Source organism: Setaria viridis, chromosome 7 (genome assembly GCF_005286985.2).
Source record: "Setaria viridis chromosome 7, Setaria_viridis_v4.0, whole genome shotgun sequence".
Classification (NCBI taxonomy): domain Eukaryota; kingdom Viridiplantae; phylum Streptophyta; class Magnoliopsida; order Poales; family Poaceae; genus Setaria; species Setaria viridis.
The window spans coordinates 17,076,230-17,091,151 of record NC_048269.2 but is presented as its reverse complement, the minus strand read 5'-3'; the positions used below and the strand labels follow the sequence as shown (position 1 = coordinate 17,091,151).

Genomic DNA, 14,922 nt, shown 5'->3' with positions numbered 1-14,922 from the left:
TACTTGGTCATTAAGTCAGCGAGATATATGGAATCCTAACCGGTTTAGATCACGATCGCGATGTGATAATCGTGGGCTCTCCTATATATGCGACCTATCGGCCTCTACCAGAGACAGATCTATTCGAGCTAGGGTTTTTGCCTCCTCTCGCTGCTGCGCCGCCACCGTAGTCTACTCCATCCCGATTGTCGGCGTGCACCGGCGATTGGGAGAGCAGGTCTCCGGAACCGTCGTCTTCAGCGATCCTGCACCGGGAGAGGGCGAATAAGGTTTTTGGGAAGCGCTCTGCGCGACTGCTCGATCGCTTCCTTCACTTCGTCAAGTTCTTCGTCGACTCCTTCACCACGGCTCGTCTACCTCTTCGTCGCTCGGGCCTCACTCGTCGTCGCGAACAACGTCAGGCTGCTGATCGTCGTCGCCTGCTGTATCCGGTAGTCGTCCAGGAGCCGGTTTTCATCAAGAAAGAAACGTACGTTCCCTTAACTCACATTATGTCTTCCATACTAGCTATTATGATCTGTTGCAGTCTGATAGCACTGGATAGTATGGTAGAATGTCTTATTCTATTTGCAATGATAGACTTGTCTAGATCTTGCGTAGACATGTCTAGTTTAATCTCCTGCTTGTTCATCATATTCATGATTTATTTCTGGATCAAGTTAAAACTAAAAGTGCTTATATATCCAACAAGAACAGCTCTAGATTTCTCATTGTTCTTGTAGAGCTGACAGTAGAACGAACAATATGATAAATACATTTAGTCAACATGACCAGTGTGAAATGAATGGTTAAACAATCGATCATCATGGCACTGAAAACATGGTTGGTGATTACCTGACAAATATCAAAGCAGCTAGTGCTTCTGCGCGCTTAAGTAGTCATCTCCAAACGCAGAAGTAATAGAGGTGATGCGCGTGCCAAGTTCAGAGAACTGTAATTAAGAAACTCATGTAACTGAAATCAGCTGCCTCCATACATTATAATGTCACCTAAAGTGACTGATGATGACAGCCTGTTGCTTTACATAATTCGGCATGTCTTTGCTGCAGCACTAACAATGTTAACAGAATATACAAAAGAGGTGAAATATCAATATAGTAAAAAAGAAGCACATCTAATCCTGCCATTTTCATGAAAAGAAAAATAAAAATCAGTTCGCAGGCCAATACTAACAAAAAAATTCTCTCTAGAAAACATGCTGTTGAGTTACAGATGATAAACCAGCAGATGATATTTATTTACCTCTCTGTAATTTACCTCAAAAAAATAGCAAACTACATTTAATACACTAAGACAACAACTGATAATATGTAATAATTCAAATAATAGAAAGATCATGAAAAATGACAAGCTTAACAAAATAGAAGCCAGTCATTAGTGCACATACCAATATAGCCTGAATATCAACAGCTTGAAGGTGCCAAACTTCAATTGTGTAGCTTCAGGCTGTGTAGAACAAAATCCACTCTCCCACCTGATTAACATGGTAACAAACAGCTACCATGAGAGCAACAAAAGATGGAGTTCACTAAGCACCTGAGATAGGAGAGAAAGCATATTTAATCCATAAGATAGGAAAGAAAAGCAAAGATCTATTTTTTTCTCAGAGCATCTTCACAAATGTTTATTCATCTATGATATTGTTCTGTACAACTACCACAAATATTTATTCATATATGATACTGTACTATACAACTACCTAAATTGTGGTAATAAGAAAAGTAATCACGCTGGTGAACTTGATTGTTTGGATGTATTTTTCACACGATTAGGCCATGCACATCTGAAATCAATTCCATCACAAAGAAAAGGAATCGTGAGGAAAGACCAATCAAATATTGCAATACCAGGGCATCAGACCTTTGTTACTTAAAAATGGATGTAATGCAAGATCCACATTATTAACAACAAGAAAGTATACATGCTAGGTCACCAAAAGAGTGGTCCTGGGGTCATCGTTAGCCACAGTGCAGCAAATGCGGCAACAAAAGAGTGACATGGATAGAAGAGTGACAGTTCTCAACAGACACAAACTTATGACATTTGAAAGTACTCTCTTAGCAATACTAAATGCTAGGCTACCAATATTTTACTAAAATTAGCTTCAGTACATAACAACAATCAAATTAGGAGGGATGCCTAGCACATATATCAATTGGACACAGAAAGACAAATAGGAGCAGGAGTGTTACCCTGTCAGCTATTCTCACATATACTCGCAAGGACTTTGGTGGATTTATTGTTGCTGGCCACAACATGTCGTACAAAATAAGCTATCTCAAGTCACAGAAATATCCAACTTAGACACCAAATGGCCGGTTTACCATTTTAATTTCTTGTTTGTAATTATGTTTTCCGTTCAGTCATTTTCATGATATGGCGACAAAATTATTGTCATCCATATTTTTGCTTGCTTTGATGCTTGGAATGAACATGCACGCATGCCTAGGAACCACTATCTACCCTAGTTCCAAAATGATTATCCCTCTGGCTAGGTAACAGTAATTTGCTTTTCTCATATTGGTCTGTGTTTTATTACTATTTTCCCTTATACCAGGAATATTTGATATTTTATTTAGATATATATTAAGTTTAATTTATGAAACAAATACTGTGAATAACTTTACATTTTATACTAAATAAATCATCATGCTTAAAATGTTCCTACAGTCACCATATTATCACACGACCATAAATGAAACCATTTTCTACAAATGCATCATACTTGATAATTGGTAATTTGTTTAGTGGCAACGAATGCAGTAGACGCTTGTTGAGCGCATAAAAGGAATACTCCTGTTTTTATTTTAACTCTCACCTTTATTTTGAAAATAAGAGTTACTGAGAATTCTTGTCAAAGCTGCCACCCCACAAGAATATTTGTGAGTTATGTACGGTAAATTTTGTGCCGATCTGATCGAATTCTCAACCCCCTCAGCAAACACAACCAAAAACAGAACGCTGAATTATCATAAGCACGGCCAAAGCACTAAAGCAAAAGCAGAATGACATATCGACACATTGAATATGGCTACTGCAGTTTCTTCGCACTGTAATTTACAAAGAACATATATACACAGGTGGATGTCCCATGACGATACCCAAATAAAGGACCACAATAGTTCTAATATTAGCTGGCAAGGGATGGCTTGAAGTACATGCAGATTGGTGGGTCGATCCGAAGGATTGACAGAATCGCAGAAGGAACGGTCCAGATCCCATCACCACAGATCAAGCCTGAAGCAACTGCACCGGCAAAATCTTCACACTCCTTGCGGTTCATCCTCTCCCAGACGAAAAGGATGACCGTCCCAACAAACATGTCGATGGCGAAGTACGCGCCAATGTAGAAGGGAATGGCCATGGCCATCGGGATGGGAATGAATCTGGACACATTCTTTGGTGTTACATCCCGGAGGAGGTTGATCACTAGGGACGCGATGAAGAAAAATGAGCAGATTGCTAGGCAGTGTTGGGGCAGCGCAGAGAACCCTTCGACGCCAAGAATCGACATCTCACGGAAGATCACAGCATATGGAGCTTTGAAGGGACCATCAGGGTTGCCAATATCAAAAGCCGACCAGTAAAGCCAAAACGTGAGTGGAGCAATGACACAGCCAAGAGCGGTCCCGATCAACTGTGACACAAACATGGACCTAGGTGAAGAGAGTGTAAGGTACCCAGTCTTGAAGTCCTGCATGAGATCAGCTGCTGTGGAAACGATGGACATCATAACACCGCAGGCAGCTAAGCCAGCAATCACCCCACCATTCTGACCAACCCATGAAGCAAAAATAAAGAGGCCAATCTTTCCATATGTTGATGCAAGGTTCCAGTCTGTTAGACCAGTGCCATACGAGTTGCAGAAAGCGAGTAGGGGAGCAACAACGTATGCTGAGAGGACAAGGTACCACTTGATCTGTGGGAAGATCATTGGGACAGTTGCAGTTGATATTGCTGCAAGGCCAACATAACCAGATCCTGCCAACCAGGGAGGGATACTGTCCTTTATGAATGTCTCATTCAGAAACTTTTCTTCAGCTGATAATTTAGAACCTTCATCATCTGTTCAAGAATGAAGCATAAGATCCTGCTATATTGATGGATATGTAAGAAGCATAACATAGGAAAATCACATTACCATCCTGAACCCGGCCAAGTGGAAGTCTTCCTTGCTTCGCCCGTGCATTCATTATTTCCTTGATAGTAGCATAAATGATCTTGATGAGATTATAGAGACCATCCCCAAGTATCACAGATACAGATATAAAAACCTGGAACACAGGGAAGAAATACAGCTTAATGTTGGTGAACTAAAGTTGTGAAGACTGATCAGTGATCACCATGTAAACCAAAAATTCTCTAGGAACTAAATGAGCTAGATATGCTATCCATAAGTTATTTCACTATATAAATGCATAACAAATACAATTAAGATGTAAGGCCAACTAGACACTCTATGCTTTCAGCACTGAGTTATCAGTCTTGAACCAAATTTCACGGTTCTCACCAACACTATGTCCACCAATGAAACATTGATTACTCTAGGATCACATCAGCAGCCAAAATTTCTTTTAGATTTTAAGGTTTATAAGCATGGAGAGAAGAAAAAATATTTCCTTTTATCATTCATGCCTTGTGATTCATTGCCTCTAGAACAATTGAATAAAGAAGATTACTAGTTGACCGTCAAAATGAAGTATGGAAAGAAGCATTAACCAATGGCATGTAACAAATAAAACTTTCAATCACCACACCTTGTATCCATAAAGTCCTTTGAAGTCATTGCTTCCTAGGTTAGCTGGATACCAGTCCCCAGCTTTTGTTGATATATATGGCCAAAGGAAACCCCACGATATGATGGCACCAAGAAGTGTAGAGCAGTTAACAATGTGTGGACAAATAAGACCGCATCCAATGTAGGTTGGACTGAAGTCAAAATAAAACCTACAGAGAGTGGAATTTTAAGTTTTTCTGGAGGATGTACCAATGATATTCCATGTGTACTTTCATGTCATTAGATCAGATCTAGCAGTCAAGCCTTTACTCATGAACTTTAATGGAATATCAAAAACAGTCACAGCAAACTTACGTATTCTTAAATGCTTCAAGTCCCAAAGAAGGGAATTTATCGAAACCACAAGAATCTCCAACACCACTGAAGAACCATTTAAAGCAGTTCCAAATAAAACTGATGCTTAAATACTTCCCGAGACACCTAACTTGTTTGCTGCATCCATAAAACAAAAGTTAGGGTCACAAAAAAGTGTAGTAATCGAAAAGAAACCAGTTTGTAGAACTCTGAAACCAGTTTAAATATTTTTACTACGACTACACCTTCATGTGTGTTTACATTGGCTATATGAAATGTGTGCGCGTGAAATATTGGGTAGAAATATTTCTGTTTATTAGGTTATGAACATACAGAGCAAACAGAGATAGTAGTCAATATTGTGTTTGGAGACCTTGTCCATGTCCAAAATGTGAACTTTTTTGTGTCTGAATGGAGTATTTTCCAAACAACTTACATTCCATCTTGCACATGGTATCCATAAGTTTCATGTTGGACATTTCCTCTAGCACTTGATTTGCATGGAGGACTGTTAGTAATATCTTGTTATTGTCATTTAAATTGATGGATGTGGAAGGTATCTGAGCTCATTTGCAACTTGAGTAGATTAATCTGGAAACGATTGATGATTTAGAATTGGTATAGAACAGTTTATGGAAGACCATTACCGTATTGAAATCAAAAGATGATTCACTGTTGGTTGAGAGATCCAACTTATAAATTGGGTGAAGCAATAGGGGATGTAGTCACTTGGATGACCTAGTATAAACATTGAAAGGACACAGAAACCTCTAGTTGTTCTTTTCATTATTTTGCGATTACAAACTATGACCTGACTTGGTCACAACATTTGTAATGCAAAAATCATGTTGAATCATTGTACTCCTTTCAATTTGATGGTTGCTACATGCTACATATACTGTTACTAAATAAAACTCCCCCCAGGCTTCGAACCCCAGTCGAGACGGGAGTTTAAACCCTAGTTATTAGGACCGGACTGGCAATCGGACCGAAAAAACCGGGAACTGGAGCCCCCACCGGTCCGGTCCACGTAAAAGATCGCCCGTGCAACTGAACCGGGATAAACCGTTCGGACCACCCGGTTTAGGGGGAAAACCAGTATAAAACCGGGCTCCCGAGTCACGGTTCGACCGCTGGCAGCGTGGCATCAAGAGAAAGGTGGGGACAGGGGAGCGCAGGGGTGGGAATTTTGCGCAAAAATGGGTAGGCGCGGGGGTTCAAACTCAAGTTGTGGCGTCCAGAGTGGAGAAACCAACCACTACACCACGCTATCTGCTGTGGTATACATTAAAATTTAACTCTAATTAAACCGCTTTAAACCGGTGGCTCAACCGGTTGGACCAATGAACCATTGAACCAAGCACTTGACCGGTTCGATGTCCGGTCCGGTCCCAATAACTATGGTTTAAACAACTCGTGGTGTTCAACGCTCTAAACGGTCCACCGCGAGAAGCTTGGCATTGTGAACAGGTAAGAAAGAGATCTTAAGGATGGAACATTCTACATGATGCATGAAATATTGCAAACCGACAAATGAGTGTACAAATTAAGGAGCACGGCTGAATGATGATCCAGATCTTACTCTGCAAGTTCAGCTCCGGTGGACGTGTGGAAGCTATTTATCAACATAGCTGTGGCTGTCCCGCTGGGATAGGTCAGCTTGTAATCAATTACCATTACCTAACAAGCATCAAAACAGAACACACCTCAGCAGAGAAATTAGGCACAAGTCATGCAAATTGCTCGACTACATTCAAGAATGAGCATATAATCACATTATCATACAAAGATGCAGAGGGGATCATGTCCTGGATGAGTACCTTGCGTAGTGCAACAAGACTAAATAGTCCAAGGAAGCTAACGACAAACATGAACCCAATCATCCAACCTAGTGAAGGATTCTTGACATCCACGGCCCTGTTACCAGGATAATCTGGCCCGATAAGCTCGTAGGTTCTCTGATCCATCGCGAGCATATAACTTCCAAACCCCCCTGCAACCACAAGATTGGTTATTGAGAACAGGAACAAATTCAAAGAAAATGGAGGAAAGTATTCGGTGTGACCAATGCTCTGAATAAACAACAAAATCAGGCATCAATGCAGCAAAATTTCCCCAAACAGAATATAATACATCAACAATATATTAGGAACTTGGCTTCACCCTAAGAAAAACTATCTTGAACAAAAAATGTGGGAAAAAAATCAAGTCCTTGTGCAGCTCTTTGACCGTGACAAAAATCCTGAATCCACCAAATAATTAACAGCATTTTGTTATATCCTCTGAGACTGAAACTTATGAACAATTGGACTGAACTCAAGAAGATCTCGATAACACCACAAATTAATGGCCTACTGGTAATCAAACCAAATTAAATTCCAAGCACAAATTAACATCAATCGTCCCAGAAACATAGCAGAAGTAAACGCACATCAAGATAACAGTCCTAAACCAAACTCCTACCCAAATAACAGCGAGTAAATTAGCACTAAGTCCGCCTAAACTGAACATCAGAACTTTGTAACTCTATAGACAGCAATAAGGCCTCTTTTTACCGACAACCGATAAGCCAATTTCCAATACACAAAAAGAAAAAACGCGACCAGAGCATATACCGCTGAAGGCGAGGCCGTAGCATGCGACGACGCAGGTCTGGATGACGGTGTTCTCCTGCTTGGTGAAGGGCCTGGAGACGACGCCGAGCTTCTCGAGCGCGGCGGTCCAGGTGCGGACGAGGAAGTATCCGAGCAGCCCCGCGGCGACGTTGAGCGAGGGGATGATCCCGACGGTGAGGTTGAGCTTGTGCGTGATGAGGCAGAAGAGCACCCCGAGGACCGCGCTGACCGCCAGCCCCCGCGCCGTCACCTGCTCCCGCCACGGCGGCACCGCCTCCGGCTCCGCCCCAGGCGCGCCGCCCCCGCCGCCGCCGGCCGCGAGGAGCGGGCCCGTGATCTCCGCCTCCGAGCCCATCGGTCGTCGCCGGCGAGGGGTCACTGCAATGCCTCCCTCCCCCTCCTCCTATTCCTCTATTACAAAGATCTCCCTCCTCTTCTCTTCTTCTCTCTCTACCAGTAGTTTGTTTTGTTTTGCCGTTTGGCGTGTGATGCGAGGTAGACGACGATGAGGCTGGCGGAGGCGAGAGGGAGAGTGGGTGCCTTGCCGATTCATTAATGAACCTTGCGAAATCCATGGGAATCCCCACCGGATACCGGCACCGATACCACGCCGATTCGGCTGCCCACCATGACGGGTGGGGCCGGATATCCGAGACCCGCCGACGGGCCCACCGGTTCGGGACCAAGTGTATGTCCTCTACGGTGAACTCAGGTAACGGGATCCAAGTGCGGGCCCCACGCGGCGCAGGCGAAGGGGCGGACGGGGCCCACATGTCAACGTAATTATGGGGCGCTCGGTAGTTAACCCGGGATGGCGACGTGATAGTACCCAGAAAGGAACCGGTGGGACCCGGGGCGGGGCCCGCACGTCATCGACGGTTCGAAGCGTTGGGCTGGGCGTCCAGGTTCGTGCGGCTCCCGAGCGAGCTCGGATCCTCCGCGGCAGCGTCGGCCGGGGATGGGCCGTGCGGCTTGCATGGTACGGGGAACCAGCCGGGCCCAGTGTCGGTGAGACGGCGATTCGTGGGAGGGCTCGGTGGTTGGTGGGCTGGGGTCGGGAGAACTGGATGAAGTGTGGCGGCGGCGAGGGCGAGGGGGCGCGAGGGGGTATCGCCGGAAGCGTGACGCAAAGGACTTGCAAAGGCTGTTGGCGTCACGGCTCTTTTTTTTTTTACTTTCAGTTTCCGTGACATGCAAATATTCTCCTCTGTCTTTTACGACCCCTCCTTTCGCTGTCTGGTAGGCCCGGATCATGAGAATCCGCACACGGTGAGTACGGTGACACGATTGGTCGCACGATGCTTGGCGCTTGCCGTACGATGGTGACGACCGGAATAGTCAAGCATTCTGTATATTTTTTTTCACGCCAAAGAGATGGTGCACGTGCAAAGGTGTGGACCACAGTTTGTGCAGAGTAATTTAAAGATTTTGTGTGAACCGTGATCGTGAAGGGCAGTTCCAATGGGACATTGATGATAGTTTCTATCCCTCTTAATTATCATGCCAACTAAGCAATTTGCTGATGTAGCAGTAGATTTATTATGGAGAGAGAGAAATCATTTCTTAGGGAGGAAACTAAATCCTCACGCGCACCAATGAGCTAAGAAACCAGCGAATCTGCATTGAGGACACCCAAGTAGTTTCTTCTTACTTACTGTCGGATCCTTTGCGCTTGCACCGCTGCTACCCATCACTCGAGCTCCTTTACATGATGCACAGAGGATCTGGTACTAGAAGGGAGAATGATTGGTTGGATTTTTGTTTAGACTCTAGATAAAAGGGTTGCATTGTGAAGGATGATTTCTTGATACAATATCCTAGACTAAGGAAACTAAGTTGGTTTCTCCCATTGGAACTGCCCGAACGATAAAACACGATATGCACACGGAATATCATACGGTAATGAGTCAAATTACAAGATCGATTCCACAGAGATTGCATGGTTTAAGGACCCTGATAATAAGTAAGCCGAATACTCCTGGTAATGTGCTTTAAGGTGGAGTGTTTTTTTTTTGCTCCACACCGTGACTACCATGGTGCAAAACACAAATGGCTAATACCCTCCAATCAGCACGTGTCATGATTCATGAAGAACTTACAGAGAAATTAGCTAATTCTACAACCCAATTGTGTTGAAGGGGGAATAGATTTGCTCCGACGATACCTTAAGAAGGAAGTTATACCATGGTCATTCAAATCTAAAATATGTCATACAACAGTTCAAATCATGAATGAAAAACAATTGAATTTGAGTCATTGGGGAACAAAATTGGAGGTAGAAGAGCACATTTCATTTTGTTCTTTATACCGTAGGTTCATTTTGCAGTACATCGGATCGAAAATCTTGCCTCTCAAGAGCTTTCGTATGACTGTATTCCTTTGAGGTATGTGTACAAACAAAACTATGGTAGAGTAATCAGATTCATGGCGAAACTTATTAGGTCAAAACAGCAAAAGAGAATAATAGCCACATAGTATCAATAAGATATTGCTAAAAATAATCAACTAATGCAGGAAAAGATGTTCAAAAACACAACCGTGGAAAGAAATTTACATCCAGGTATGTGGCGGTAAGAGAAAACAACATGCAGGGGCATATCTGTGAAACAACAACAACATGCAAGGGCCTATTTGTAAGAAAAACACACACGACCAGGAGCCTCTTGCATGACTTGAACAACTTCGGACCACGGACCGCAGAACCTTTCTCCAGGGACGTATTTGGAAGGAAAGAGCAGCGAGCTAAAGAGCCAGGGACTAGGTCGTAAATCCTCAGGGACGTATCTGCAAGGTAAGAGGAACCAGACCGCGAAATCTGATATTGCTAAAACTAATCAATTAATGCTGGAAAAGATGTTCAAAAACACAACCATGGAAACAAATCAGCATCCAGGTATGTGGCTGTAAGAGAAAATAGCATGCATGGGCATATCTGTGAAACCACAACAACACGCAGGGGCCTATTTGTAAGAAAAAACACACAACCAGGGGCCTGTTGCATGTCTTGAACAACTTCAGGCCATGGACCGCATAAACTTTCTCCAGGGACATATTTGGAAGGAAAGAGCAGCGAGCTAAAGAGCCAGGGACTAGGCTGTAAATCCTTAGGGACGTATCTGCAAGGTGAGAGGGACCAGATCGTGAAATCTCAAAAAATTTGGATCATTTCTTGATTTGTGCGTGTCATCCTTGCGCAGGAGCCATGCTAATTTTCTCTGTATCGTTCCAATTTTATCGGATGTCTCCGAAGAGACGTTGCTAGGGCACGTAGGCTTATGAGGACGTCTTTCGCTTTGTGAGCCAGCGAGGTAGGACTAATGCAAGTCTTCCTGCACTACTCCGCGTCCGCGCTTTGTCCGATTTGGGCCAACGGACCTGGGAGCCACACGTGTGGGCCGCTACTGCGACTACACATCACATATGCGATGGAAATCAATTTGTCACCTGAAGGATTTCTGTGTGGGTTGGTTTGTTTATTTCAGCCAATAGTCATTTCAAATCTAGTTTCTCTGAATGTTCAGTCCACCAAAAGGTCTGACATGCAGGATGAATTGCTACAACTTGGACTGAAATGATAGTCTTTTTACGAATAACGAGTACCATGCCTTACAATATTTTTTTCTTACAGGCTAACATGCCTTACAATATTTTTTTCTTACAGGCTGACATCCCTCGCACTGGTTGAGCATCTTCCCTGGACATTAAAAGTGACTCATTTTATTTCTTTTTTTCCGTCCAGCCATTTCTCCTATGTTTTCTTTTTTGTATTTTCTTCCGTGTTTCTTTCATTCTTTTTCTACTATTTGCTTCATTTTATTCAGTGTGTTTTCTTTCATTCTTTTTTCTTTTCATTATTTTTTCATATTTTCTTCCCTACGTTTTCCTTTCTCTTATGGGGATTTTCCTTTTTACAGGTTAATTTATATTATAATCTATTTCACTAGCTCACACAACTCTATTATGATCATTTTTTCTTCCTTTTCTACATTTATTCCTTTTTATTTTCAATTCATTTTACTTCTTTTTTATTTTTCTACTATTCCCCTTCTTTCTCTGATTTGTATATTATTCATTCATACATTACTTGTATGTATTATTCATTCATACATTCCTTTCCACGTAGGACTATGACCTTTTTCTATTTTCTAAACTAGAAAGTGCATGCATATTTTTCTATTTTATTTCTCTTCTTCTTTCTTTAATCTTCCATTTCACTTGCCTTTCCTTACTATCAAATACTTATTTTTAATTTTCATTCTATTTGCTATTCCATTATTTATTTATTTTATAATTTATCCGCTTATTTCATCTTTTGTGTAGTTTCCGATCTGGCCTTTCTTCCTCAATTAAAACTAATATTTTACTTCCTCATATATTATAATAATATACCCTTTATACTATTTTTAACCTTGATAAGTGGTTCCTTTTGAGTTTCTACTCTAGTTTACACCAACTTATTTGGGACCGAAAAGGTTTTGATGTTGCACATGCGCATAATGTATGTTTTTCAAGTACAAAATTTTTTATTACATGAGTTAAATTTTGTTGTGTGAGGCCGTATAATTTCTCGCTCTGTATAAATTTTACAGTTGTAAGTTCATATAATTTATTCCATGTATAATATTTTGTTCCATAACTTCATGCCACTTGTTCTAGTTTTGTTCAAATTTATATCATTTGTTCAATGCATACAATTGTTTTGTTCCATGACTCGTATTATTTATTTTGTATACATATATTTGTTCTATGAGTTTGCATAACTTGTTCTAGGAGTATATTTTTTGTTATCTGAATTCATATAATTTGTTCGATACATACAATTTTTTTTATTCCATGGTGTCGGGGTTTAAACCCGGCAACCTATCGAGGTGATGCCCGAGATAGTGTTTTGGTTAGTGGGGTTCGTTGAGATCAAGAACTCGAAGGTGAATACAGACACATGATTTAGACAGGTTCGGGCCGCTGAATACCGTAATACCCTACATCCTGTGTGTTGGTTGCTGTAATTTGTTCGAGGTATATAGATCTTTTGTTTCATGAGAATGCTGGAAAAAATTTGCAACAAGAAGGGTTCAAACTCAAGACCTATCCCTTGGGTGATGGGTGAGTTGAACCACCACTACACCACTCCATGAGTTGTGATTAGCATGATTTAGGAAAAAATTTAAATACTTTCTCCTGTGATGTCGATAATACTAACTCTTTTTTATGTTTTTTTAATTTTCCTCCTATGTCCCTCCTATGCTTTACTACATAATTATTTTTTTATTTCTCATTTTCTTTCTCTTCCCCCTTAAGTTTTCTTACTTTTATCCTTTATTTATTCTTTTCATAGACAATCAAATATTTTGTTCGTGATACTCAATCTTTTTTCGCATTATACCATTTTTTTCATCATGTTTAATTTTTTATTCATAGAAAATAGTCATTTATCCATAGAGTCAGAACTAATTATTCTGCTGCCAATAATAATTATTTTATCTTGTGAGTTCATAAAATTTGTTCTAGATATATATATTTGAGAAAAATTTCCAACTTGATAAAAAGTTAATAAAAACATTTATCCAAATATGCCAAGTGAGTCTTGTTTTGAAGATCTTATTGTAACTTATTGGTGGAATCGGAATTTAATTTAGATGTAGAGTTCTATAGATTTTTTTTATTCAAACTTTCTTTGCACGTGGGGGTGATGTTATCAATTTCGTCCTCCATTGCATTCCAAGCATGTACCAGTTATATTTGTTTTTGAGTTTGTATAATTTATTTTAAGGGTATACGTTTTTGTTCTTTGAGTTCATATATTTTGTTCGATGAGTATGATTATTTTATTTTGTGAGTTTGTAGAATTTTTTCTACGTGTATATGTCTCACATAAATATACAACCTTGATTAAAAAATATGAATAAAAAAGTTCGTCCAATTATAGTCAAGTGGATTCTTGTTATGAAGCTTTTGTTGTCAAAAATCTAATGGTGCAATCAGAATTTAATTTTGATGCTCGGTTTAATATTCATATTTTTTAAATTTCAAACTGTTTTGCATGTGGCATGACATTAGCAGTTTTGTCTCTTCTTGCATGCATGCACCGGCTCAGCGACAATCAACCTCTAACACTGGAACAATATAAGGAAGCAACAAACCACGTTAAAGCAGTCTAATTAATTGGACCGACACGTGGGCCATCGCAACCACGTTGAAGCAGTTTAATTAGACCGACACGCGGCCCATCGCAAGTGATTTCTACTTCGAGGACACGCTTATTAGGTGATAGTCGCAGATTCGTCGCCTTCGACGACAGGCAGCCGCGCCCGTGGGCCGCTTCCTTTTCTGCGGCCCAGGTAACTGAGCGCGCGATATGGGCCTCGTTCGTTTCCCGATACTGCAGCATCTACCAGCCGCGAGCCTGCTATAGTTCCAAGTTCCCCTCCAAACATCAACATTACGGTTCCCTAAAGGAGAACCGTAAACCTTTTTCATCTGAAACTAAAACTATTAGTTTGGCCAGTTAGGAGGGTACAAAATTCAGTTCTGAATTCCTTATGTTTGCTTCAGAAATTTTGTACAGCTAAAGATGATGATATATGGACATTTGGAGACCAGCCATATGATCTAAGTACATTGAAATTTTTAATCTTCTTTAATAATTTGGTCCTCATCCACATCATCTCAGTGCCTACAACGCCTGGAAATAATAATGCATATTTGCACAGCATATCATATATGAGCCAGGAATCCTATCCTGCCCTGTGTTTCTCACTTTCTGCTGCAACCCTGTGGCACTATCTCAAATGTTCAAATTAAACCAATGATTATACGATACCCAGGCATCAATAGTAAGTAGGCAGTACAACTCTGAGACCAACACTCCTAAAGTTAGAGCCTGACACCCGAGTCTTCAGTAATTGTGAATTTGTGATGCACCATTGGTTTTTTTTTAACTTAAATATGTTCAGATGAATTTGTGACAGCAATAGAAAGCATAATTGGTCAAAGTCTTAAAGCTGTATGCCAGCTGTCAAACTATGACCACCGATTCTGCCTTAAGTCGCTTACTTGTCTGACATGAAATGCACTGCCTTGTTTTGAACATTTTAATTACTAGCTATGTGGAAACGGGAATCTTACTAGCGCAGCCAACAAAATTTGCTATGTTTTATTTAGGCCCGTCTGGTTACATTAATATTCATGTTTTCTTTCAAAGATGAACGTGAGCTA

At 41.0% G+C, this 14,922-nt stretch overlaps 1 protein-coding gene and 1 non-coding gene across 2 annotated transcripts; both read right to left on the bottom strand.

Annotated features, from left to right (window-relative positions):
• Positions 1 to 2,990: 2,990 nt before the first annotated feature.
• LOC117864233 (probable metal-nicotianamine transporter YSL6) lies at positions 2,991 to 8,229 on the bottom strand. The gene is made up of 7 exons (XM_034748265.2): positions 7,708 to 8,229; positions 6,913 to 7,085; positions 6,675 to 6,772; positions 5,093 to 5,230; positions 4,758 to 4,947; positions 4,142 to 4,274; positions 2,991 to 4,065 (listed from the first exon to the last, which is right to left on the bottom strand). The coding sequence occupies exons 1-7, from the start codon at positions 8,060 to 8,062 to the stop codon at positions 3,131 to 3,133; spliced, it is 2,022 nt and encodes a 673-aa protein (XP_034604156.1). The 5' UTR covers positions 8,063 to 8,229; the 3' UTR covers positions 2,991 to 3,130.
• A 2,629-nt stretch (positions 8,230 to 10,858) lies between these two features.
• On the bottom strand, positions 10,859 to 10,961 carry LOC117866053 (U6 spliceosomal RNA). The gene has a single exon (XR_004642747.1). It is a non-coding gene; the product is annotated as a U6 spliceosomal RNA (small nuclear RNA).
• Positions 10,962 to 14,922: the final 3,961 nt, after the last annotated feature.

Coding starts and splice junctions, on each gene's coding strand:
- LOC117864233 (XM_034748265.2), bottom strand. CDS start 8,062: ATGGGCTCGGAGGCGGAGATCACGGGCCCGCTCCTCGCGGCCGGCGGC. Junction 7,086..7,707: donor CTACGGCCTCGCCTTCAGCG/GTATATGCTCTG, acceptor TTGTGGTTGCAG/GGGGGTTTGGAAGTTATATG. Junction 5,231..6,674: donor ACCGGAGCTGAACTTGCAGA/GTAAGATCTGGA, acceptor TTATGGATGCAG/CAAACAAGTTAGGTGTCTCG.